This window comes from Trachypithecus francoisi, unplaced genomic scaffold (genome assembly GCF_009764315.1).
Source record: "Trachypithecus francoisi isolate TF-2019V2 unplaced genomic scaffold, Tfra_2.0 Lachesis_group21, whole genome shotgun sequence".
In the NCBI taxonomy this organism is placed as follows: Eukaryota; Metazoa; Chordata; class Mammalia; order Primates; family Cercopithecidae; genus Trachypithecus; species Trachypithecus francoisi.
Window position 1 is genome coordinate 27217324 of NW_022681467.1, and position 27291 is coordinate 27244614.

At 44.2% G+C, this 27291-nt stretch overlaps 1 protein-coding gene across 6 annotated transcripts in view; it reads left to right on the plus strand.

Annotated features, from left to right (window-relative positions):
- Nucleotides 1-4170: 4170 nt before the first annotated feature.
- Nucleotides 4171-27291, plus strand: part of TPX2 (TPX2 microtubule nucleation factor) — a 71357-nt gene continuing 48236 nt past the window's right edge. For 2 of the 6 annotated variants that reach the window (XM_033186054.1, XM_033186049.1), the window contains exons 1-3: nt 4229-4714; nt 7033-7139; nt 24761-24936. In XM_033186054.1, the coding sequence (XP_033041945.1) occupies nt 24831-24936 (106 nt within the window). In that variant the 5' untranslated portion in view covers nt 4229-4714; nt 7033-7139; nt 24761-24830. Of the gene's footprint in view, nt 4715-7032; nt 7140-24760; nt 24937-27291 lie in introns of all 6 variants that reach the window. The other 4 variants (XM_033186051.1, XM_033186050.1, XM_033186053.1 and 1 more) reach the window with 4 other exon arrangements.

Sequence of the window (27291 nt, forward strand, 5' to 3'; positions counted from 1 at the left end):
CCAGCTACTCGGGAGGCTGAGGCAGGAGAATGGCATGAACCTGGGAGGCGGAGCTTGCAGTGAGCTGAGATCCGGCCACTGCACTCCAGCCTGGGCGACAGAGTGAGACTCCGTCTCAAAAAAAAAAAAAAAAATTAAAAAACTAGCCGGGCATGGTATCAGATGCCTGTAATCCCAGCTACTCAGGGAGGCTGAGGCACGAGAATTGCTTGAACCCAGGAGGCAGAAGTTGCAGTGAGCTGAGATTGTGCCCACTACGCTCCAGCCTGAGCGACAGAGTGAGACTCTGTCTCAAAAAAAAAAAAGCCATCAATGGTTGTCCGCACCCATCTATACTCCTACCTGGTGAGTTAAACCTTACAAATTTCTGATACTATCAAACTTTTAATTTTGGTTAATCTGATGAGTGAAAAATGGAACTTTCTTGTTTAAATTTCCCTTATAGTGAGGCTGAGCACCTTCATGTGTTTGATGGCCAGTTTTGTTTCTTCTTTTTAGTAGGTGTTTGGGGGACAGGATCTTGCTCTGTCTCCTAGGCTGGAGTGTAGTGCTGTGATCTCAGCTCACTGCAACCTCTGCCACCCAGGTTCAGATGATTTTCCCACCTCAGCCTCTGGAGTAGCTGGGACAACAGGTGAGTACCACCATGCTCAGCTAATTTTTGTGTTTGTTTGTTTTTGAGACAGAGTCTCACTCTGTCACTCAGGCTGGAGTGCAATGGCATGGTCTCAGCTCACTGCAACCTCTGCCTCCCGGGTTCAAGTGATTCTCCTGCCTCTGCCTCCCAAGTAGCTGGGACTACAGGTGCGTGCCACCATACCTGGCTAATTTTTGTATTTTTTGTAGAGACGGGGTTTCACTATGTTGGCCAGGCTGGTCTCAAACTCCTGACCTCATGATCTGCCCGCCTCAGCCTCCCAAAGTGCTGGGATTACAGGTGTAAGCCACCGTGCCAGGCCTATTAAGTTTTGTATTTTTTGTAGAGAAGGGGTTTTGCCATGTTGCCCAGGCTGGTCTCGAACTCCTGACCTCAAGTGATCTGCCCCTGCCCAGCCTCCTGAAGTGCTGAGATTACAGGTGTGCCACTGTGCCTGGCCTACTAGATTCTGATATACGTGAGTTCTGGATTTTGTTTTTGTTTTTAGAGATAGGATCCAGCTCTGTTGCCCAGGCTGGAGAATCATGGCTTGCTGCAGCCTTGACCTCCCAAGCTCAAGTGATCCTCATACCTCAGCCTCTTGAGTAGCTGGGACTACAGGTACGTGCCACCACACCTGGCTAATATTAAGGTTTTTTTGTATCTTGCCATGTTGTCCGGGCTGATTTCAAACTCCTGGCTCAAGCAGTCTTCCTGCCTCTGCTTTCCAAAGTGCTAAGATTACAGGCATAAGCCACTGTAACTGGCTGAGTGTGTTTCTGGACTCTTAAACTCTTCCACTGATTTCCCCCACTTTTAACTTCTATGACAATACCATACTTAAAAATACCTCTATTTATTTATTTATTTATTTTTGAGATGGAGTTTCACTCTTGTTGCCCAGGCTAGAGTGCAATGGCGTGATCCTGGCTCACCACAACCTCCACCTCCCCGGTTCAAGCGATTCTCCTGCCTCAGACTCCGGAGTAGCTGGAAATACAGATGCCCGCCACCACGCCCGGCTAATTTTCTATTTTTAGTAGAGACGGAGTTTCTCCATGTTGGTCAGGCTGGTCTCGAACTCCCAACCTCAGGTGATCTGGCCGCCTTGGCCTCCCAAAGTGCTGGGATTACAGGCGTGAGTCACTGTGCCCAGCAAAAATATCTCTTTTTAGACAAGGTGCGGTGGCTTATGCCTGTAATCCCAGAACTTTGGGAGGCTGAGGTGGGAAGATCACTTGAATCTGGGAGATTGGGGTTAGAGTGAGCTGTGATCCTGCCACTGCACTCCAGCCTGGGTGACAGCAAGACCCTATCTCAAAACAACAAAACAACCACCACAACAACAACCACTACTCCCCATCCCCCCCCCTTTTTTTTTTGAGATAGAGTCTTGCTTTGTCACCCAGGCTGGACTGCAATGGCGTGATCTCGGCTCACTGCAACCTCTGCCTCCCGGATTCAAGTGATTCTCCTGCCTCAGCTTTCCAAGTAGCTGGATTACAGGCACCCGCCACCATGCCTGGCTAATTTTTTGTATTTTTAGTAGAGACAGGTTTTCACTATGTTGTCCAAGCTGGTCTCAAACTCCTGACCTCAAATCATCCACCCGCCTTGGCCTCCCAAAGTGCTGGGATTACAGGTGTGAGCCACTGCACCAGGCAACCACCTCATTTTAACTGTGGAAAATTTCAAACTCATACAAGAGTATATGTATGTATTTATGTATCATGAACCCATCAGCAGGTTCAACAATTATCAGTTTGTAGCTAATCTTGTTTCAACTAAATCCCCACCTACTTACTTTCACTGCCTACTCCCAATTATTTGGAAGCAGGTGCCAGAGTAATTTCATCCCTACCATATCTCTATGTATCTCTACAACACAAGGACTCTTAAAAAAGAAAACAAAAGGTGTGGTGGCTCACGCCTGTAGTCCCAGCACTTGGGAGGGTGAGGCAGGGGGATCACCCGAGGTTAAGAGTTCGAGACCAGCCTGGCCAACATGGTGAAACCCCGTCTCTACCAAAAAATATAAAAAATTAGCCAGGTGTGGTAGTGTGTGCCTATAATCCCAGCTACTTGGGAGGCTGAGGCAGGAGAAACCGGGAGCCTGAGCTTGCAGTGAGCCGAGATCGCACCGTTGCACTCCAGCCTAGGCTACAATAATGAAACTCCGTCTCAAAAAACAAAACAAAACAAGACAAAACAACAACAACGAAAAGAAAACAAAACCAAACTCTGGCAGTTTATGTTTTGAATAAACTAAATCATTTGTCCTGTGGTTTTCCTGTCTGGATTTTGCTGATTGCCCCCTGTGCGTGTGAATTAATTGAACCATACTTTAAAAATTACTATAATTTCATGTTAATATGTACAAAATCTGGTATGTCAATTTCCCCAATCTTTTTCAAAATTCAAGATGCCACTACTTGTGCTTTTGCTCTTCCATAGGAACTTTAGAATTAACTTGGCAAATTACAGAACAGAACCCACTGGGACTTTCATTGGAATTGCCTCGACCTTTTTTTTTGTTTTGTTTTGAGAAGAGTCTTGCTCTGTCGCCCAGGCTGGAGTGCAGTGGTGCAATCTTGGCTCATTGCAACCTCCACCTCCCGGGTTCAAGTGATTCTCCTGCCTCAGTCTCCCAAGTAGCTGTGATTACAGGCCCACGCCAGCACGCCCGGCTAATTTTTGTACTTTTAGTAGAGATGGGGGTTTCAACATTTTGGCCAGGCTGGTCTCGAACTCGTCGCCTCAAATGATCTGCCTATCTCGGCCTCCCAAAGTGCTGGGATTACATGCGTGAGCCACCGCACCCAGCCTAGGGCTAAAGTTTTGAATCTTTAGCTTTTGCTGGTATTATGAAGGGCGTTGTTTTGTTGTGCTTGTTGCTTCTATTTTCTAATTGATTAAAAAAAATTAAGATGGTGGGGGTGGTCTCGTTATGATATCTACGCTGTCCTGGAACTCTTGGTCTCAAGGGATCCTTCTGCTTTAGCCTCCTGAGTAGCTGGGATTACAGGTGAGCGCCACGAAGCCTGGCCTCTAATTATCGGTGATGTATAAAAAGAACAGACCTTCTTCATTCGAATCCCGTCTTCTCCATCTATTATGTGATTTTGGACATGTTTGTTCAACTTCTCCGAGCCTTTGTTTTCTTTTTACCACATGGGGATCATAAAGCCGGGATGCAGTTGGGAATAAAACCGGATAAAGCACCCAACGAACAAGATTAGGGCAGGGCCTGAGTAAAAGGTTTGAAAGACACATGCACGATTGGGAAGGACGCTGCGGGCGAGTCTATGTTGCATGAAGGAGACTCCATGTTAAGACGAGTGAACTCCTCTGAACCTTTAAGGGATAATGCACAACCATAACGAGAATAATTTTTAAAAATAAAGTTTTCTTCCCTGAAAGCTTGGGGATGTCCAGGATGCGCGCCATTCTGTGATCTAAGTCGACTTTCCACCTCTTCAGTTGGTACCACCTTTCCCAAAGAGTTTGGAGCAGAGCACTCTGGTCTTCGTAGTAATTTACTCCTAAGGGCTGTTCCAGTGGACTCACGCAGGCGCAGGAGACTACACTTCCCAGGAACTCCCGGCCTCGTTGTTCGCTGGTACCGCCTTCTGACTTCCGGTATTGCTGCGCTCTGTAGGGCCAATCGGGAGCCTGAAATTGCTTTCCCGGAGTTCTGATTGGTGCATTCGACTAGGCTGCCTGGGTTCAAAATTTCAACGATACTGAATGAGTCCCGCGGCGGGTTGGCTGGCGCTTCGTTGTCAGAACTGAGGAGAGGCTAGGTGAGCCGTGGGAAGAAAAGAGGAAGCAGCTGGGGCGCGGGTCTCCCTCCTCCCGGAGTTTAGAACGGCTGAAGTTTACCTTCCAGCTCCCAACGCCGTTCGCGCGGGTAGGCCTGGCTTCTGAGGCGGTTGCGGTGCTCGGTCGCCGCCTAGGCGGGGCAGGGTGCGAGCAGGGGCTTCGGGCCACCCTTCTCTTGGCGACAGGATTTTGCTGTGAAGTCCGTCCGGGAAACGGGGGGAAAAAGGGGTTGCGGGAGGCTATCGGCTAATAAAGGTAACGATAATTATTATTACCATGCTAACAGGTTATAAACATTGACTGAACTAAGTACCCTGCGTGCCCGTTCTCATTTAATTTCCTCGCCAAGCCAATGTAGTTGGTGCTATTCTTGGTCCCTCTTGACGGAAACGGAGGAAGGAGGAAGGAGGAGGAAACTGAGGGCCAGAATCTAGATAAATTTCGAGAAATGGGTGATACAGTAGCCCTGCCCTCAGGAAGTGTGGCGTTTGATGGAGGAAAACGGGTAGTCAGTCACAAATAAGGACATTTCAAAACTGTTGTCTAAAACAGAAAGATGATTAGATGGTGTGAGAACATAATTGAGGGAGAGTTTAAGGCCATTTGGTGTTGTCTTCTATTTGGGATTTAAAATTCATTATATGTTATCCATATTTGTCCAGCTCTCTCTTTTTGTATGGAATCACCAGATATTATTCCCTTTCTCATTTCCTTTCTCAACATTTATAGATTGGAAGGGGGAAGGAAAACCAAACCAGGTTATAATATTGTAGAATTGGTTTACCCCCTATTTTCTTGACATATAACGTCTTGTTTTCCACATATAATTTTCTGGTAGTTCAGTAACATGGACTTCCCCAAATCAGGCCTGCTTAGGATAGAAAAGGATTTTTGACTCCTAGATTTTGCTTTAAGACCAGCTCTTGGTTTACTTCCTGGTTCACCCTTACCTTTTCTTGACATCCTATGGCCTCTCTTTGAACTTCTCTCACTCATCAAATGTTGTCAAAAATAGGACTATTTGCTGCTGTAGTAAGGATGTTCTTGTGTTGTGGCCTTAGTGTATTACACCACCCCCACGTCAGACTTAAGTCCGTCCCCCTGGTTGGTTTGGATGAGTCAGTTCAGTATTAAGATGGCATTCTTGGATCAAAATTATGTGGCTCTCAGGTAACTCAACCATTTAGTTGTCCTTTGAGGGTACTGCGTGCTCAGATTGGCATGAGATATACAGATGTGTGATGTACTCAAAGGTTTTTTGGTATGTTTGGGGACAAAAACATGGTTTGAAATGGGCAAGTGAGAATCAGAACAAGACAGGACACCATCTGAGTACTCTACTGTTTTGTATTCTAAGTGTCCGGACAATTTAGAGGTGAGGGAGATCAAGAGCCAGTTTGTGTTTCTGTGCTTCAAAAAACCACTCTTGCCTAATTCTTGATAAGCAAGAGTTTGGTTAGACAGGGACTGAAACAATCCTGGTACGTAGGAATCACCCACTAAATACCTGTTGAATTGAGTAGGCAGGAAGGCATTATCTGAATTGACTACAAAATTGCAGGTATGAAAAACTGGATTGTACTCAACTAGGTTGGTAATTTTGTTTAGACTTTCAAATTATCTGAATAGGGTTTATTTGGCCAACCTTATGCTTAAATCTGTGTATTTCAACCTTGATAAAATTAATTTATTGCAGTTAAGTTTGTCCAGGATTATGTGAGAGAGCCCTTCATTTCTTGTTTAGGTACCAGGAGATGTTCAGAGTTTGTCTACATCTCTTGGTTAATTTTCCTTCAGCTTTTTCTGGGTCTCTTCCCTAATTCTCTTTGAATTTCTGGGAGAAAGAGGAGGGAGATTTAAATGCCCTTTGACATACTTAATTTTCTTTGCTATGGGTAAAGTTAGGAAGCAAAATTGACTATATATAGAGTTTTTTTTGTTGTTGTTTTTTTTTTTGAGATTTCAGCTCACTGCAACTTCTGCCTCCCCTGTTCAAGCAATTCTCCTACCTCAGCCTCTCGAGTAGTTGGGATTATAGGGACCTGCCACCACACCTGGCTAATTTTTGTTTTTGTTTTTTTTTTTTTTGAGATGGTGTCTCGCTCTGTTGCCTAGGCTGGAGTGCAATGGTGTGGTCTTGGCTCACTGCAACCACTGCCTCTCAGGTTCAAGCAATTCTCCTGCCTCAGCCTCCCGAGTAGCTGGGACTACAGGCGCGTGCCACCACACCCAGCTAATTTTTTTGTATGTTTAGTAGCGACGGAGTTTCACCGTGTTAGCCAGGATGGTCTTGATCTCCTGACCTCGTGATCTGCCTGTCTTGGCCTCCCAAAGTGCTAGGATTACAGGCGTGAGCCACCGCGCCCAGCCTAATTTTTGTATTTTTAGTAGAGATGGCGTTTCACCATGTTGGCCAGGCTGGTCTTGAACTCCTGACCTCAAGTGATCCACATGCCTTGGGCTCCCAAAGTGCTGGGATTATAGGCGTGAGCCACTGCTCCTGGCCTGTTAACCCTTTTTATTTTATTACAGAGAACTTGGAAACTGTTTCATCACTTTTCTACTTCTTCCAGGTTCTTGATACATATTTGCCAGACTTCAAGATTTAAGAAAAGGGGTGAAAGAGAAGATTGCAACTTTCAGTCAGGCCTCTAGGCCTGATAGACTGATTAAACCACAGGTAAGGCAGTGACCATAGGAAGAAGGAACATTAATATATCAACTTCGTAAGTGTTTAAATGACTTTAATTTTATAAAGTAACACATATTTTGGAAGGAAATTTATTTATTATGAAAAAGAAAATAAAATCACCCACTATCCCACCTCTCAGATAAACCGTGGTTAGCATTTTGATAGATTTCTTTATAATTTTTTTCCGTGTCTGTATAGTCATCCCTTGATATCCATCGGGAATTGGTTCTAGGACCTTCCCAGGATATCAAAATTCTCATATGCGGCTGGGTACGGTGGCTCATGCCTGTAATCCCAACACTTTGGGAGGCTGAGGCAGGCGGATCACCTGAGGTCAAGAGTTTGAGACCGGTTGGCCAACATGGCAAAATCCCATCTCTACTAAAAATACAAAAATTAGCTGGGTGTGGTGGTGTGCGCCTGTAATCTCACCTACTTGGGAGACTGAGGTAGGAGAATCCCTTGAACCTGGTAGACAGAGGCTGCAGTGAGCCAAGATCTCATCATTGCACCCCAGCCCGGGCAACTGAACAAGACTCTTGTCTCAAAACAAACAAAACAAAATTCTCAGATGCTCAAGCCCTGATACAAAATGATGTGTAGTATTTGCATATAGCTTATGTACATACTCCCATATACTTTAAATTATCTCTAGATTACTTATAATACCTAATACAATGTTAATACTATGTAAATAGTTGTTATACTGTATTGTTTAGGGAATAATGACAAGAAAAAATGTCTAGGCTGGGCATAGTGGCTCAGGCCTGTAATCCCACCACTTTGGGAGTCTTAAATAGGAGGATTGCTTGAGGCCAGGAGTTTGAGACCAGTCTGGGCAACATAGTGGCATCCTGTCGCTACAAAAAAAAAAAACCATAAAAAAATTTTGCTAGGCATGGTGGCACCTACTTGTAGTCCCAGCTACTCGGGGGGCCGAGGTGGAGGGTCACTTAAGCCAAGAAGTTTGAGGTTACAGTGAGCTGAGGGTGCCACTACACTCCAGCCTGGGTGGCAGAACGAGACCCTGTCTCAAAAAAAGTCTACATATGCAGTACAGATGCAGTTTTATTTTTTTTTTTTTCTGAGACGGAGTTTCGCTCTTGTTGCCCAGGCTGGAGTGCAATGGCGTGATCTCAGCTCACCACAACCTCCACCTCCCGGGTTCAAGCGATTCTCCAGTCTCAGCCTCCCAAGTAGCTGGGATTACAGGCATGTGCCACCATACCCGGCTAATTTTGTATTTTTAATAGAGATAGGGTTTCTCCAGGTTTGTTAGGCTGGTCACCAACCCCCGACTTCAGGTTATCTGCCCACCTCTGCCTCCCAAAGTGCTGGGATTATAGGCATGAGCCACCATGCCTGGCCTTGCAGTTTTTTAATTTCCCCAAATATTTTTGATCTGCAGTTGATTGAATCCACAGACATGGAACCCATAGATACAGAGAGCCCACTGTCTTTAATTTTTTTAAAAAATCATACACTAAAATCTTTTGTTAATTTTTTCAACTTTTTTTTTTTTGAGTCGGTGTCTTACTCTGTCTCCCAGGTTGGAGTGCAGTGGCGCGATGTCTGGCTCAATGCAACCTCTGCCTCCCGGGTTCAAGCAATTCTTCTGCTTCAGCCTCCCGAGTAACTGTGATTACAGGCACCCGCCACCTTGCCCGGCTATTTTTGTGTTTTTATTTTATTTTATTTTTTTTTTTGAGACGGAGTCTTGCTCTGTCGCCCGGGCTGGAGTGCAGTGGCCGGATCTTAGCTCACTGCAAGCTCTGCCTCCCAGGTTTACGCCATTCTCCTGCCTCAGCCTCCAGAGTAGCTGGGACTACAGGCGCCCGCCACCTCGCCCAGCTAGTTTTTTTGTATTTTTTGTAGAGACGGGGTTTCACCGTGTTAGCCAGGATGGTCTCGATCTCCTGACCTCGTGATCCGCCCGTCTCGGCCTCCCAAAGTGCTGGGATTACAGGCTTGAGCCACCGCGCCCGGCTATTTTTGTGTTTTTAATAGAGACAGGGTTTCACCATATTGGCCAGGCTGGTCTCAAACTCCTGACCTTGTGATCCGCCTGCCTTGGCCTTCCAAAGTGCTGGGATTACAGGCTTGAGCCGCTGCGCCAGGCCTCTAATTTTTTTGACTTAATAATCAGGCTATGAATATTTTCCCGTGTCATTAATAAATTTTCTTCTCTTTTCTTTTTTGTTTTTTTGAGACAGAGTCTTGCTCTGTCACCCAGGCTAGAGTGTGCACTTAAGTGGCGTGATCACAGCTCACTACAGCCTCCATCTCCTGGGCTCAGGTGATCTTCCTGCCTCAGCCTCTCGCGTTGCTGAAACTACAGGTGCATGCCACTATACCTGGCCAAATTTTTCTGCAACATAATTTTTTTTTTTTTTTTGAGATGGAGTCTCGCATTGTCACCCAGGCTGGAGTGCAGTGGCACGATCCCGGCTCACTACAACCTCTGCCTCCCGTGTTCAAGCAATTCTCCTGCCTCAGCCTCCTGAGTAGCTGAGATTACAGGTGCCCGCCACCACACCCAGCTAATTTTTTGTATTTTTGGTAGAGATGGGGTTTCACCATCTTAGCCAGAATGGTCTCGATCTCCTCACCTCGTGATCTGCCCGCTTTGGCCTCCCAAAGTGCTGGGATTACAGGCGGGAGCCACCGCGCCCGGCTCTGCAACATAATTTTAATGGCTATATGGTATTCCATTATTTGGTTCTTTATATTATTTTACCCAGTGAAATTGCTGGTCTAAAAGAATGCGTATTTTTGCCCGGGCGTGGTGGCTCATGCCTGTAATCGCAGCACTTTCAGAGGCTGAGGCGGGCAGATCACCTGAGGTCAGGAATTCAAGACCAGCTTGGCTAACATGGTGAAACCCTGTCTTTACTAAAAATACACAAATTAGCCAGGCTTGATGGTGAGTACCTGTAATCCCACTTACTTGGGAGGCTGAGGCGGAAGAATCACTTGAACCTGGAAGGTGGAGGTTGCAGTGAGCAGAGGTCATGCCATTGCACTACTGCAGCCTAGGCAACAGAGCGACGAGACTCTATCTCAAAAAACAAACAAACAAAAACAGAAACAAAAAACATTTTTAAAACTTTTGACATGTAACACCAAATTGCCTTATAGGAAGATTATGCTGATTTACCTAAAACAGTATATATTCACGTAGGCATAAATGTATAATTTAAAATAGGTAATATATTTGCATGGTGCAAAAATCAAAAGAATACAAAAAGCTTCATGGTTTAAAATCTTCCTCCGGCCGGGCGCGGTGGCTCAAGCCTGTAATCCCAGCACTTTGGGAGGCCGAGACGGGCGGATCACAAGGTCAGGAGATCGAGACCATCCTGGCTAACATGGTGAAACCCCGTCTCTACTAAAAAATACAAAAAACTAGCTGGGCGAGGTGGCGGGCGCCTGTAGTCCCAGCTACTCGGGAGGCTGAGGCGGGAGAATGGCGTGAACCCGGGAGGCGGAGTTTGCCGTGAGCTGAGATCCGGCCACTGCACTCCAGCCTGGGCGACAGAGCGAGACTCCGTCTCAAAAAAAAAAAAAAAAAAAAAAATCTTCCTCCAACCTTGTAACTTTCTTCTTCACTCTCACCATCCATAGGTAAACACTTTTTTTTTTTTTTGGAGACAGTCTCACTCTGTCGACCAGGCTGGAATACAGTGGCACAATCTCAGCTTACTGCAACCTCTGCCTCCCTGGTTCAAGTGATTCTCCTGCCTCAGCCTCCCAAGTAGCTAGGATTACCGGTGTGTCACCACACCTGGCTAATTTTTGTATTTTTAGTAGAGATGGGGTTTTGCCATGTTGGCCAGGCTGATCTTGAACTCCTGACCTCAGGTGATCCATCTGCCTCAGCCTCCCAAAGTGCTGGGATTACAGGCATAAGCCATCTAATAAATACTTTTATTAGGTTCTTGGGTTTGGGTGTTTGTGTGTATTCCCCAAACCAGATACTTTTTGAAGGGTATAAATCTCTATAAAATGAAATGACTGCCATTTGACTAGGATTGTAATCTGCAGCCCCACTGTCAACCATTACACACTTTTCAGCTTCATACTCTTGGAATATCAGATCACTTTGTGGTTCTGCTAAGATTTCCTTTTAGTATTTTACAAAGCTCTGTGTCATTATTTGTCCTAGTAATAAACAGCATCACTGATTTCTACTAGGTCCTATTAGTCATAGGTGGTTTGTTGAGTTCTATGGATAAATTAAAGCAAAACTGAGTTTGTAACCCTTATAAAAGGGCAGTATGAAACAAGTTTGGGAGAGAAATGATAGGAAATATATTTGCTTGAAGCTTCTGGACAGTGATGAATTAGAACAAGTGTCCATGTGTCCTGTGCTGACTTCTGAGTGTTGGACAGTGAGGGATTGTCTTTGGATTTTTTTTTTTTTTTTGAGACAGAGTCTCGCTGTGTCGCCCAGGCTGGAGTGCAGTGGCCGGATCTCAGCTCACTGCACGCTCCGCCTCCCGGGTTCACGCCATTCTCCTGCCTCAGCCTCCCAAGTAGCTGGGACTACAGGCGCCTGCCACCTCGCCCGGCTAGTTTTTTGTATATTTTAGTAGAGACGGGGTTTCACCGTATTAGCCAGGATGGTCTCGATCTCCTGACCTCGTGATCCGCCCGTCTCGGCCTCCCAAAGTGCTGGGATTACAGGCTTGAGCCACCGCGCCCGGCTTGTCTTTGGATTTTAAATTGACCCAATTTTGGAAGCTTCATAGATCTGTTTCTGTAAACAGATCCAATTTCAACATAGAAGTTAGCAAACATAAATGTGGAAACACAAAGTCCATTAAACTTCCTTCAGACTTAGTTTGTGACTTTGATTAACAGTTAAAAATTGCATGCTGGATTATATTGCCATTTACTGACTGCTGCTAATCCCTTATATACAAGAAAAAAAATGTATGTGTTTTCTCCCTGGGTAAGATGAAAATAACTCCACTCTATTTTACTTGTGGTAATGTAATAGGATCTCTTATCCCTTGTGAAAGTAGGAGAGGATGTCCCTGGAGAAATGGCACTGCCTGGGATGGGACCATCTTAACTAACTATACTTCTAATGAAGTCTTGTCTTATTCTGTTTATTCTATTACATTACCAGTTTAACTCATGACTTTCTCTTTAACAGAAATAGGCAAGTCATATCTCACTGGCTGGATAGCAAGGTGTTTGAGAGCATCTGTCACACCAAAGTCTTTGTTTTGCTTAGGAGCTGGTAGTCCACTATTTTACCCTGCTTAGAATGCACCCTCTTGCAGCTTTCCCCCACCCGATCTGAACCTGCACCTTTTGATTTATAGAGCTTGTCAAGACTGGTTATTTTTGGTTTGAGAGTGAAGAAAGATGGGAGGCAATGGGAGGTTAATTTCAGATGAATGTGGGAACAGGTTACATTGCTTTGTGTACAGTCTTCCTAATTTGTGTTTGTCTTCCCCTTCCATTTATCTCTTACCCTAGAAAAAGTCAACGTTCATTCTTAGCTTGTAGAACTCTGCAGGTCTGTCTGTGTCTTTTTAGTATTACTTATATCAGGAAACCTTCTCTGATCCTCTTCTACCCTGTTGTCCTTCTCTGCACTTTCAGAGCGCTCTCTGTTTATGCCCTCTTGCAGCAAGGATAGCCCTATATTGTAATCGTTTGCATTCCCCCATTCAACTGTGTGTTCTTGGAGGGAAGAGATTTTTTTTGTTGTTGTTTGAGAGGGAGTCTCGCTGTGTCCCCGGCTGGAGTGCAGTGGCGCAATCTCAGCTCACTGCAACCTCAGCCTCCCGAGTAGCTGGGATTAAAGGCACGTCTCCACCACGCCCGGCTAATTTACTCAACTAAAGTAGAGACGGGTTTTACCTTGTTGGCCTGACTGATCTCGAATTCCTGACCTTGTGATCCACCCGCCCTGGCCTCCCAAAGTACTGGGGTTACAGGCCTAAGTCACTGTGCCTGGCCAAGAGATTTTACAGCTATATCTCTGTCTGTCTGTCTGTCTGTCTGTCTATCTATCTATCTATCTATCTATCTATCCTTTTAGTCTTCGCTTTTTGGAAACAAAAATGGGCTATAAGACATGATGGATGACATTGAATAGGCAGTTTTTAGAGGAACCTAATTGGTTCATAGCATACAGGATAGGCTTTTTCCTTGGGTCTTTGTAGGAATATTGGTCATTAATTGGTCATTAATATTGGTCATACAACAGAGTCTTTCTAGTTTTGCAAGAATTTGAAACTGTGATCGATTCAGATAATTTTGAAATGTGAAGCTAATTCTCTTGCTTGGCAGCTTGATTTGCTTGGTGGAATGTGGTTGACGCATGTGCTTTTTTTTTTTTGTGAGACCTGTTGACAGAAATTCAATCTTGATTAAGGGGCGCAGGAAGGCATCCAGTTCCCACCATGCCTGGGGCTCTCTCATTTAAACAGCTGCCTTTGGCTCTGGCCTGTTCCATTTCCCACTAGGCCCTGTGGACTTTAATTTTGATAGGTTTCACATCCTAATGTTTATTATTTCTGGGGGAGGTAGTGTCGTGAAACCGAAATGACCCAGTAGATAACTTTTGGTTTTCTTGATGTACTTGTGCTATCAGCCTTCATTGAAGAGAGTCAGACTTCTCAATGGATATGTATTTATTTATTCTGTTTTTCCAGGGAGAGGGGATGGTCTCCTGAGTTGGCCATTCTAGACCAAAATATAGCTTAAAAGAAGCTTTTTAAAAAAATAGATCATGTTAGGAAAATAATATTTTGTTTTTAAAATTTCACTTAAACATTAAGTGTACTTAGGTTTGCACCCCTCGCCTTTTGTCCACCACTAATCAAATGTAGTCTTAGACCTCAGAGGACACCTTTCTTCTGCTGCTTGAACCCTCTTCATAGTCTCTTTACTCTAGAATATCACTGAAGTTTTATCTAACCTCCATCTTATATAGAGGAAAAACTTTATTTGCAAAAGTACACTTAGAAAAAAAGGAATAAAGGGATTTAAAAAAAATTTTATGGGAAGATTCAGATCAGAGCTTTCCAAATAAATTTAGAACAAGATTTGTAATTTGCTCAAGTTTTCTTTATGAGCATTTCAGGGAAGCTTAGGTTTCGAAAAGAGCAGTTTGTCTTTGTTGAACAGGATCATACGATTTGTTTACATTCCTCCTTTTTGAAGCAATGTTTATAGGAAAACTTGTGCATTAGAGAGACCTCAGATTTTGGAATCCTACAGACCTGGTCTTTTAAAACTCGACACTGCTATGTATTAGTTTGATGATCTTGGAATAGCGTAACTTCTCTGAGCTTGTTTCCTTGTTCATAAAATGGTGATGGTAGCATCTATTTATAAAGACATCGATCTATCGTCTATATTGTTAATGCAGTTTAAATGAGATGATTTATGTGAAGTGTCTGGTAAGGTGCCTTGCCTACAGTAGACAGTATTTGGAAGTTATTGTCTCTTGCTCCATGACATTTGTTATTTATCTATTTAAATGTCCATTTTTAAATAAATATGACAGGTAGTGGATAAGAACACCACCTTCAGGGTCTATTCCGTTTGGAATCCTGGCTTTACTGCTTCTTAGCTGCATGACTACGAATAAGTAGTAAATCTCTCTGTGCCTCAAGTCCCTCATTATAGAATGAAAATAATAATAGTACCTACTTTATAGGATTATTGTGAGGATTTAGTGAGTTAGTACATTTAAGATACTGTCATCAGTGTCTGGCATGTTGTAAGTGCTCATTAAGTAATAGCTGTTGGCCAGGCGTGGTGGCTTATGCCTGTAATCCCAGCACTTTGGGAGGCTGAGGTGGGTGGATCACTTGAGGTCAGGAGTTCAAGACCAGCCTGGCCAAGTTGGTGAAACCCCCTCTCTACTAAAAATACAAAAAGTTAGTTGGGCGTGGTGGCGGGTGCCTGTGATCCCAGCTACTCAGGAGGCTGAGGCAGGAGAATCGCATGAACCCAGGAGGCAGAGGTTGAAGTGAGCCGAGATTGTGCCACTGCACTCCAGCCTGGGCAACAAGAATGAAACTCTGTCTCAAAAAAAAAAAAAAAAGAAAAAAGTTAATAGCTGTTTTTATTTTTAACTTTTTCAAATTTATATACCCTTTTATTTTTATTATTTTATTTTATTTTATTTTTTGAGACGGAGTCTCGCTCTGTCGCCCGGGCTGGAGTGCAGTGGCCAGATCTCAGCTCACTGCAAGCTCCGCCTCCCGGGTTTACACCATTCTCCTGCGTCAGCCTCCCAAGTAGCTGGGACTACAGGCGCCCGCCACCTCGCCCGGCTAGCTTTTTGTATTTTTTAGTAGAGACGGGTTTCACCGTGTTAGCCAGGATGGTCTGGAACTCCTGACCTCGTGATCCGCCCGTCTCGGCCTCCCAAAGTGCTGGGATTACAGGCTTGAGCCACCGCGCCCAGCCGATATACCCTTTTATTAAGTCAATGCCCCAGGAATCATTTTTAGTTCTATATAGAAATATTATTTGTTTATTTATTTTTAATTTTTTTAATTAATTTTTTTTTGAGACGGAGTCTCACTTCGTCGCCAGGCTGGAGTGCAATGGCACAATCTTCCCTCACTGGAACCTCCGCCTCTCGAGTTCAAGCAATTCTCCTGCCTCAGCCTCCCAAGTAGCTGGGACTACAGGTGCACACCATGACGCCCAGTTAATATTTGTATTTTTAGTAGAGATGGGGTTTCACCACGTTGGCCAGGATGGTCTCGATTTCTTGACCTTGTGATCCGCCCGCCTTGGCCTCCCAAAGTGCTGGGATTACAGGCGTGAGCCACTGTGCCCGGCTATTTATTTATTTATTTATTTATTTTTGAGACGGAGTCTCACTCTACCGCCCAGGCTGGAGTGCAGTGGCATGATCTTGGCTCACTGCAACCTCTGCCTCCTGCATTCAACGATTCTCCTAGCTTAGCCTCCCAAGTAGCTGGGATTACAGGCATGTGCCACCACACTCAGCTAATTTTTGTATTTTTAGTAGAAAGATGGGGTTTCACCATGTTGGCCAGGCTGATAATTCTATATAGAAATATTAGAAAGAGAATATGTAACTTTGGCTAATAGTCAATTTATAGGCCACATAAATGGGAAGGATTATTTCCTCAAATCAAGAGATTAGACAATTATTGCTTGTCACGAATATTTAATAAAAATTCCAGAAAGCTCACTTTCTTTTGGGCTGCAAACATAGATCTAGGGAAATAAATACTGCTTAACTATTTTGTTGTTGTTGTTGTTGTCTTTTTTTTTTTTTTTTTTGAGACGGAGTCTTGCTCTGTCGCCCAGGCTGGAGTGCAGTGGCCGGATCTCAGCTCACTGCAAGCTCCGCCTCCTGGGTTTATGCCATTCTCCTGCCTCAGCCTCCTGAGTAGCTGGGACTACAGGCGCCCGCCACCACGCCCGGCTAGTTTTTTTGTATTTTTTTTAGTAGAGACGGGGTTTCACCGTGTTAGCCAGGATGGTCTCGATCTCCTGACCTTGTGATCCGCCCGTCTCGGCCTCCCAAAGTGCTGGGATTACAGGCTTGAGCCACCGCGCCCGGCCTGTTGTTGTCTTTTGAGAGACAGAATCTCACTCTGTTGCTCAGGCTGGAGTGCAGTGGTGCAATCATGGGTCACTGTGGCCTCGAACTCCTGGACTCAAATGATCCTCCCACCTCAGCCTCCTGACTAGATGGGACTACAGACACACACCACCATGCCCAGCTACTTAGGAGGTTGAGGAGGGAGGATCCTTTGGGCCCAGGAGTTCGAGTCTAGTCTGAGCAACATAGCAAGACCCTATGTCTTTAAAAAACAGAGATGAAAAAGAAAGAAAAAAGGATGTGAAGGGTTACATTTGAACACTTTACAGGTAGTTTTCAGCATCATGCTTTGGTGGAATCATGGTTTTGTGGCTAAGTGGGGTTGCTGCATATTACATTCCTGCCTCTTCCTTCCCCCAGCTTTAGTCGTCTTCATTACATTCATGCCTGGGAAGTGTTCCCAGTGACCTGAGTTAGGCATTAAGATCATGGGAATCCAAGATTTTCCCATGTCTTCTAGCATATTTGTTCACAAGAAAAGGAAAATTTCCTCCTTGCAGCAAGGCGTTTTTAAAACAGTCAGTCACTGTGGAATCTTTCACTGAAAAATCCTTTGAATAGAAATGTGGTCAAGGAGAGGAAAGGTATCAGCAGTGATACTACCTTACGATAGTGTATTTCATAGCACTTGAAGTACCTTCTTATTTGGTTATGCTAAGAAGGTAGGCAGAGAGTTAGTGACTTGCCTATTGTAACATACATGTGGTAAATGCCAGAGAGGGCATTCTGGACTTCTGTTAGTTGGGATTGCTTTTGACTACAGGTGACAGAAAATGTGACTATAATGGTTTATTCAAAAATTATTATTTTCTGAGATGAAGTCTTACTCTTGTCGCCCAGGCTGGAGTGCAATGGCGTGATCTCAGCTCACTGCAACCTTCGCCTCCTGGGTTCAAACGATTCTCCTGCCTCAGCCTCCTGAGTATCTGGGATTACAGGCACCTGCCACCATACCCAGCTAATTTTTGTATTTTTATTAGAGACAGGGTTTCACTATGTTGGCGAGGCTCGTCTCGAACTCCTGATCTCAGGTGATCCGCCTGCCCTTGGCCTCCCAAAGTGCTGGGATTACAGGCATGAGCCACTGTGCCTGGCCTATTTTTTTTATTATAAGAAATCTGTTTAGCAGGACATGGAAAATTGAAAAAAACACCAGAAGCCTAGAGGTATATAGTAGCTGATATTTGATCTTTAATAGTCATTAGCTCATTGATATTAAGGCTTATGTTTATTATTCTCTTGGCCATCTACTCATGTATACTAGATGACTGCCATAGCTCCAGCTTGCCTTCAAGGCAAGAAGAAGGATGAAGGGAAAGGGAAGGAATAGGGCTATAGCTGTTTTCAGGAAAGAAAAAATTTTCCTAGGAATCCCTCAGCAGATTTTTTTTTTTTTTTTTTTTTTTTTTTTTTTTTTTTTTGAGACGGAGTCTCGCTCTGTCGCCCAGGCTGGAGTGCAGTGGCGCGATCTCGGCTCACTGCAAGCTCCGCCTCCCGGGTTCACGCCATTCTCCTGCCTCAGCCTCCTGAGTAGCTGGGACTACAGGCGCCCGCCACCGTGCCCGGCTAATTTTTTGTGTTTTTAGTAGAGACGGGGTTTCACCGTGGTCTTGATCTCCTGACCTTGTGATCCGCCCGCCTCAGCCTCCCAAAGTGCTGGGATTACAGGCGTGAGCCACCGTGCCCGGCCTCAGATTCTTAACTTAGTTCTCATTGGCCAGAACTGCCCCATGGCTACCCCAAGCTTGGAAAGTGGCTATCAAGGAGGTAACTTCCATTTTAATGTACTTACTACTGTTTTGGTCATGGTCAATGAAAAATATTTAATCATACCTTGACTTCAGCCATGTTAATTTTTAATTCTCTATACTTAGAGTTCATACTGTATAATTTATTTTATTTTATTTTATTTTTGAGACGGAGTCTCGCTGTGTCGCCCAGGCTGGAGTGCAGTGGCCGGATCTCAGCTCACTGCAAGCTCCGCCTCCCGGGTTCACGCCATTCTCCTGCCTCAGCCTCCGGAGTAGCTGGGACTACAGGCGCCCGCTACCTCGCCCGGCTAGTTTTTGTATTTTTTAGTAGAGACGGGGTTTCACCGTGTTAGCCAGGATGGTCTCGATCTCCTGACCTCGTGATCCGCCCGTCTCGGCCTCCCAAAGTGCTGGGATTACAGGCTTGAGCCACCGCGCCCGGCCTCATACTGTATAATTTAAACAAACTGTCTTATTTATTGTGTATGATAGGACTTTAGTGTCTATGTAGATGTTAAGTTCCTTTGTGTCCAGGACTACATATACTTATTTTCTTATTTTTTTTTTTGAGACAGAGTCTCTCACTGCCTCCCAGGCTGGAGTGCAGTGGCGCGATCTTGGCTCGCTGCAAGCTCTGCCTCCCAGGTTCACACTATTCTCCCGCCTCAGCCTCCTGAGTAGCTGGGACTACAGGCGCCTGCTAGTTTTTTGTATTACCTCGCCTGGCTAGTTTTTTGTATTTTTTAGTAGAGACGGGGTTTCACCGTGTTAGCCAGGATGGTCTCAATCTCCTGACCTCGTGATCCACCTGTCTCAGCCTCCCAAAGTGCCGGGGTTACAGGTGTGAACCACCGCACCTGGCTGCTTACATTTACTTTTTGTGTGAGGATATAGAGTGTCATACTTGAATGTTACTGAGAAAGGAACCCAGGTATCTTTAAGCCTACAGCTTATGGCCCCTAGCAAATACACACTGTTGTGAATCACTGGCAAAAAGCTTATTGAGTTAAGCTGAATAATGAAAGTAGAAATGGAAGTGAGAGGAAAATTCAGAATGGGGATACTAAAGAACCCCTATTCCAGACAGAAGACTGTGGAGAATGGATTTACTTGGAAATAAATACATATTCTTTTCTATGCAAATAGAGAGCTTAACTTCACGAACACACTTCTTTAATTCACAAGGTAAGAGGGCAGAAGGGTGTAGAAAGAACATTGTGTTGAAGTCAGGAGCCTGAGGTCTAGATCTGGCTCTGTTTTTTTGTAACTGTGTGATACTGGGCAAGTCATTTAATCTTTCTGATCTTTTAGGATGGGAATAATTGCTGCTTTACAGGATTGTTCTGATTATCAGAAAGAATACATATTTAGTACATCATGGCACCTGGCATGTAATGAACACCTCTGGTAACTGTTTTTACCATGATCCTTAGGATTTTTGTTGTGTGATCATGGAGAATCCCTTTTTGCTTTAAATTAATATCTTATAGCCTGCAAAGATTAGGTGTCAATCAAAGTTTCTTCCCAATTCTAAAATATCATGTTTCTATGCTAAGTACCTCAATTAGAGCATTGTTACAAAGATACTTGTGGAATTCTGGCTTCGGTGAACATAGGAGAGACCATGGGAAGATGACATTCTCTGGGGTCTAGATTGATATCACTGAATAAACGAAATATTTGTTATAACAAATGTTTCTGGCTGGGTGCAGTTGCTTATACCTGTAATCCCAGCACTTTGGGAGGCCGAGGCGGGCAGATCACCTGAGGTCAGGAATTCGAGACCAGCCTGGCCAACATGGTGAAACCCCATCTCTACTAAAAATACAAAAATTAGCTGGGCGTGGTGGCACACGCCTGTAACCCCAGCTACTCGGGAGGCTGAGGGAAGAAAATTGCTTGAACCCAGGAGGTGGAGGTTGCAGTGAGCCAAGATCGTGCCACCACACTCTAGCCTGGGCGACAGAGCAAGACACCGTCTCCAAACAAAACAAAACAAAAACAAAAAACAAAGGCCGGGCGCGGTGGCTCACGCCTGTAGTCCCAGCACTTTGGGAGGCCGAGGCAGGCAGATCACGAGCTGACACTGAGAAATCCTGTCTCTACTAAAAATACAAAAAATTAGCCGGGCGTGGTGGCAGGCACCTGTAGTCAGTCGGGAGGCTGAGGCAGGAGAATGTCATGAACCCAGGAGGCGGAGCTTGCAGTGAGCCTAGATGGCGCAATTGTACTCCAGCCTGGGTAATAGAGGAGACTCCGTCACAAAAAAGAGAAACAAAACACAACAAAAAAAACCAACAACAACAGATATTTCTGAGACACTATAAGGACCAGAATTACATTATTTTTATTGATTTATTTTATTTTATTTTATTTTATTTTTTTGAGACAGAGTCTGGCTCTGGCCCCCAGGGTGGAGTGCAGTGGTGCGATCTGGGCTCACTGCGGCCTCCCAGGTTGAAGTGATTCTCACCAAGTAGCTGGAACTACAGGTGCAGCCACCACCCCTGGTTAATTTTTGTATTTTTAGTAGAGACGGGGTTTCACCTTGTTGGCTGGGCTGTTCTCAGATTCCTGACCTCAGGTAATCCACCCGCCTTGTCCTCCCAAAGTGCTGGGATTACAGGCATGAGCCACCATGCCTGGCGCCCAGAAGTACTTTCTGAATTGCCCTAGTCCACTGAGAGAAGCTGTGAAATGCTGGCCAAACCACTGAGTGGCTATGTAGGTTGGGGGTAACTAATCTAATGATTTATCTCAGTGGATAGCTTATGTGGTATAGTTTAGAGAAAATGAGCACTGCAGTGCCCAGAGTTGGGGAGGGTTTGGGGAACTGGCACACTCCTGGTAATGTAAGTGGGTGGTTTTCTTCTGAGGGACATTTTCACAGTATGTGTCAAGAGCTTTGACCCAGCAGTTCCACCTCTTAAGATTTATCTTAAGGGAAGAATTATGGATGTGTACAGAAATTTAGCTACGAGGATGATGCTTTAGCAATATCTAAAGTGAAAATATTGGAAAAAGGGTGAAAATCAAGGATAAGTAATTATGGAACAGCTACAGCCATTAATTGATATGTCTATATTTATTGACATGCAAGAATATTCATAATATTTGAAGCAGATTCAAACTGTTAATCATTCATTTAAAAAATAATAGTTTATATATAAGAGGGAGAAGACATCTGGAATAGTGTAGCATTATAGGTTTATTTATTTATTATTTATTTATTTTTGAGCCAGAGTTTCGCTCTTGTCGCCCAGGCTGGAGTGCAGTGCTTACTGCAACCTCCGCCGCCTGCGTTCAAGGGATTCCTATGCCTCAGCCTCCCAAGTGGCTGGGGTTACAGGTACCTGCTACCATGCCAAGCTAATTTTTGTATCTTTAGTAGAGACAGGGTTTCACCTTGTTGGCCAGTCTGGTCTCTGAACTCCTGACCTCAGGAGATCCACCTGCATAGGCCTCCCAAAGTGTTGGGATTATAGGCGTGAGCCATCGTGTCTGGCCTATTTTTTTTTCCCCCAGCCTATTTTTTTTTAAAATAACAGCTTTTTGTCCTTTTTTTTTTTTAATGAGCATGCATTTGTATAATAAGGGTTTAAAGAAAGGTGTTAATTAACTTTTTTTTTTTTTTTGAGACAGAGTGTCGCCCTGTCACCCAGGCTGGAGTGTAGTGGCACGATCTCGGCTCACTGCAGCCTCTGCCCTCCCGGGTTCAAGAGATTCTCCTGTTTCAACCTCCCAAGTAGCTGGGATTACAGGCACGTGCCACCATGCCCGGCTAATTTTTTTGTGTTTTTAGTAGAGATGGGTTTCACCATGTTGGCCAGGCTGGTCTCAAACTCCTGACCTCAGGTGATCCATCTGCCCTGGCCTCTCAAACTGCTGGGATTACAGGCGTGAGCCACTGCACCCCACTAGAAAGGTATTAATTTAAATAAACATTTATTCAGGTGATTACTGGCATCTACCTCCCTTCTAAGGTACAGATACTTTTGAGTACATGTTGTTTCCTAGATAAAAACAAATGGCTGTCCAGGCGCAGTGGCCCACACTTGGGAGGCTGAGGCGGGTGGATCATTTGAGGTCAGGAGTTTGAGACCAGCCTGGCCAACATGGTGAAATCCTGTCTCTACTAAAAACAAAAAATTAGCCAGGTGTGGCTATGGGTGCCTGTAATTCCAGCTACTCAGGAGACTGAGGCAGGAGAATTGCTTGAACCCAGAAGGCGAAAGTTGTGGTGAGCCAGGATCATGCCACTGCACTCCAGCCTGGGCGACAGAGTGAGACTCCGTCTCAAAAAAAAAAGAAGACAAATGGCTCATTGGGTTTCATCGGCAAATTATTGGCCAGTGAGTGTGGCCTTTAGGCTATTTATCAGATTACTTTCAGCTATTTTATTAATTAACTAGATTGGGCTTGACTAGGATCGGCTTGTAACCCTACACAGGTTTCCCCAGGATAGAGTGCAAAACTTCGTACGCAGGAGTAGGGAGGGGCCTATTTAACTTGTTTCTTTATCCTTGCTTCTGTTCCTATGCTGCATGTTGTGACTCTTATGTGTGTTTCAAAGTCGTCTTCTTTATACTCAGAAATAGTATTTTTTGAAAATATTTCTAAGAAAAGACCACTTATATTTGGCAAAACTGTATTGAGCTCTTACTATGTATAATGCACTGTGTTAAGTACCTTGATGGATGGATGGATGGATGAGATATACACAAGTAAATAAAATCTATCTTTGTTTTTAGGAACTTCGAGTATACTGGGAGAGACATTTACACATTTGACATAAAATTGCATGATAAGTGTTACAGCGGAGATGTAAACAAAGCACGATTGGCTTTGGAGAGGCAACAATTTTGTATGATAGGTGGAATTTGGGAAAGAGTTCACAGAGATTTGAACTGGACTTTGAATGATGGATAAGCTGTTGGTTGGTAGGCATAAAAATTAGTGGTGTATTTTAGAAATTGGGTTATTCAGGGCAGAGAGAGAATAAATTGGGCTAGAGAAGGCTAGAAATGAGAAAATGGTAAATTGAGGGAAAATAATGACATGGTGAATGGAAAACACCTAGCACAGTGTAAGTACTTATCAGACTTTGCCTCTTCCTTTTAAAAAACATTTTTAAGGCTGGGCGCGGTGGCTCACGCCTGTAATCCTAGCACTTTGGGAGGCCGAGGCGGGTGGATCCCAGGTCAGGAGATCAAGACCATCCTGGCCAACACTGTGAAACCCCGTCTCTACTAAAAAAAATACAAAAAATTAGCTGGGCGTGGTGGCGGGCGCCTGTAGTCCCAGCTACTCGGGAGGTTGAGGCAGGAGAATGGCGTGAACCCGGGAGGTGGAGCGAGACTCCATCTCAAAAAAAAAAATCGTTTTTAAGATTTATTTTATTTTTATTTATTATTATTATTTTTTGTGACGGAGTTTTGCCCTTGTTGCCCGGGCTAGAGTGCAATGGCGTGATCTCAGCTCACTGCAACCTTCGTCTCCCAGGTTCAAGCAATTCTCCTGCCTTACCCTCCCGAGTAGCTGGAATTATAGGCTCCTGCCACCACGCCCAGCTAATGTTTTGTATTTTTTAAGTAAAGATGAGGTTTTGCCATGTTGGCCAGGCTGGTCTTGAACCCCTGACCTCAGGTGATCCACCCGCCTCGGCCTCCTGAAGTGCTGGGATTACAGGCGTGAGCCACCGTGCCCAGCCTAAATTTAATTTTTAATTTTAATTTTTTCTTTTTGGTTTTTCTTTATATTTGCTGATTACTTACAGATAATTTTTATTTTTTTAGAGATAGTGTCAACTACTTAGAGACAATTTTTATCTTTTTAGAGACAGGGTCAACTGTTATATTTACAGATAATTTTTATTTATTTAGAGACAGGTTCTCTCTATGTTTTGTAGGCTGGACTTGGACTCCTGGTCTCATGTGGTCCTCCTGCCTCCCAAAGTGCTGGGATTACAGACATGAGCCACTGTGTCTGGCCCACTTCTTTCTAATTCCAAACATATTTACCTCAAGGAGTATCTTTAAGTTACCTGAAAAACTAAATTTTAGGTTGATTGGACAAAGTAAGGCTATTTTCAGTAAATTCTAGGTGGTTTGTAAAATTACCACCGTGATAGTAAAACCAAAGTAATGATGGGAATTTACTTAGATTTATGTGCAAACATTTCTTTCCTCAGTAATGATGGGAATTTACTTAGATTTATGTGCAATCATTTCTTTCCTCAGAAGGTGACCTGCTGAGAAAAGTGGTACAAATACTGGGAAAAACCTGCTCTTCTGCGCTAAGTGGGAGACAATGTCACAAGTTAAAAGCTCTTATTCCTATGATGCCCCCTCGGACTTCATCAATTTTTCATCCTTGGATGATGAAGGAGATAATCAAAACGTAGATTCATGGTTTGGTAAGTGCCTGCTTTCTCTGGCTTTTTTTTTTTTTTTTGAGACGGAGTCTTGCTCTGTCGCCCAGGCTGGAGTGCAGTGGCCGGATCTCAGCTCACTGCAAGCTCTGCCTCCCGGGTTTACGCCATTCTCCTGCCTCAGCCTCCGGAGTAGCTGGGACTACAGGCGCCCGCCACCTCGCCCGGCTAGTTTTTTGTATTTTTTAGTAGAGACAGGGTTTCACCATGTTAGCCAGGATGGTCTCGATCTCCAGACCTCGTGATTTGCCCATCTTGGCCTCCCAAAGTGCTGGGATTACAGGCTTGAGCCACCACGCCCGGCCTTCTCTGGCTGTTTTAAGGATTAATGGCTTGCTTTGTGCTGAAGACCTTCAATAATAGAAGGGGTTGCAAGAAAAGAACTAAAATATCAACTCCTTTCTGCACCAAGAAAATAACTAAAATATCAGCTCCTTTCTGCACCAAGACCTTCTGTCATCCATGATATTGTGGGAATAGTTGAAATGCCCAGTATTTGGGGAATGGATTGTAAACACAAATTATATGTTGTTTTGTAGTTCAGAATGGCAGATTTAAGCTTTAGGGACATACGGGAAAGTTCAGATGAACCAGTGTTCAGCAAAACTCTATGCTCAAATATGTCTGTAGTGATGGCAGCCACATAAAAACTTTCTCTGCTATCATTAGGCACAGATTATATCACAGCTAGAATGTTGACATTCATGCAATCTACCAGTTTTACTCAGATTTCTCCAGTTTCACTTGTATGTGTATTAAGTTCTCTGTAGTTTTATCACCTGTGTTGGTTAATGTGTCTACCACCACAGTCAAGATATTGAACAGTTCTGGTATCACAAGTAACTCTTGTATTGCTCTTTTATAACTACCCTCACCTCCCTCCTGCCACCCCTCCCTCAATTCATTTTTTTTTTTCGAGACTGGAGTCTCACTCTGTTGCCCAGGCTGGAGTGCAGTGGTACAGTCTCGGCTCACTGCAACCTCCACCACCTGTGTTCAAGTGATTCTGCCTCAGCCGCCCAAGTAGCTGGGATTACAAGCGCCCACCAGCTCACCCGGCTAATTTTTGTATTTTTAGTAGAGACACGGTGTTTTGCCATGTTGGCCAGGCTCTCCTTGAACCCCTGACCTCAGGTGATCCACCCACCTCGGTCTCCCAAAGTGCTGGGATTACAGGCGTGAGCCACTTCCCTGGCCCTCAATTCGTTTTTAAATGGAAGGATTATGCTACTAAGAACCCAATCCCAGAAACAGTTTTGCTTGGCCAACAGTAAATAAGAATGTAGTTACATTTTTATATTACTTTGAAATAATATCTGAGACTAGTTGTTGAGGCCCCTTTGATTCTTTCTCTCATGTCTCCATCCTCCTTATCAGGAGAAATCACTATCAATACGTGGTGGGGAACAGAAGTGAGTCCATTGCAGCTGTACTTATCCGTATAATGCACTGTCCAAATGTGATGGCAGGTGCCATTCCTTTGGAAAAGGACTTTAATGGCATCTAGTGGGGATCCTGAGAGGAGTAGTCCGTTGCAAGTGGTGGGGGAGGAAGGGTAACTACAAGGGCAAGCTGTCCTGCGGGGATCTTCCCCATGCCCTTGCTTCACTGGAACCTTAAGGAAATGGCTGGGCTGTCTGAGGATTTCTTTTTCTAAGCTTTTCTTTAAAATAAAAAAGAAAAGATTAGCATAAGAATGCTGTTAAATACAATTTGAAAGAAAAAAAATGACCCCACTATTTTTCCAAAACTACCTTAGTTTAAAAAATTATTTATTTTTTTGTTTTTGCCAGAGTTCTTTTGGCTAACAAAACTACCTCTATTTTAATATATTACTTTCCAATTTTTTTCTCAAATAAATAGTCACGTCTTTTTACACAGTTGCAGTCAGAGTGTACATGCACAGGGTAGTTATTGCTGTGTCTCACTGCATTCCTGAAACTTATCAGTGGGCTGTTGGTAGAACAGACCCTTCACTGCTTTGTACTGACTTCTGGGCACAGTCGAATCTAAGATAAAATTTCTTGAGAAAACATAGCTCAGCTCTATCTTCACACACCCCTTATTCCTCCCACCACCCCAGTGAGGAGGAAACTGTAAGACTATACAATGTCTCTTGTAAGCCCTAGAGTTTTTGATGATTACTATTTTCTTTTTCTTTTTTTTGAGATGGAGTCTTGCTCTGTCGCCAGGCTGTAATGCAGTGGCTCGATCTCAGCTCACCACAACCTCCGCCTCCCAGTTTCAAGCGATTCCCTTGTCTCAGCTTCCCAAGTAGCTGGGATTACGGGCACGTGCCACCATGCCCAGCTAATTTTTTGTGTTTTAGTAGAGACGGAG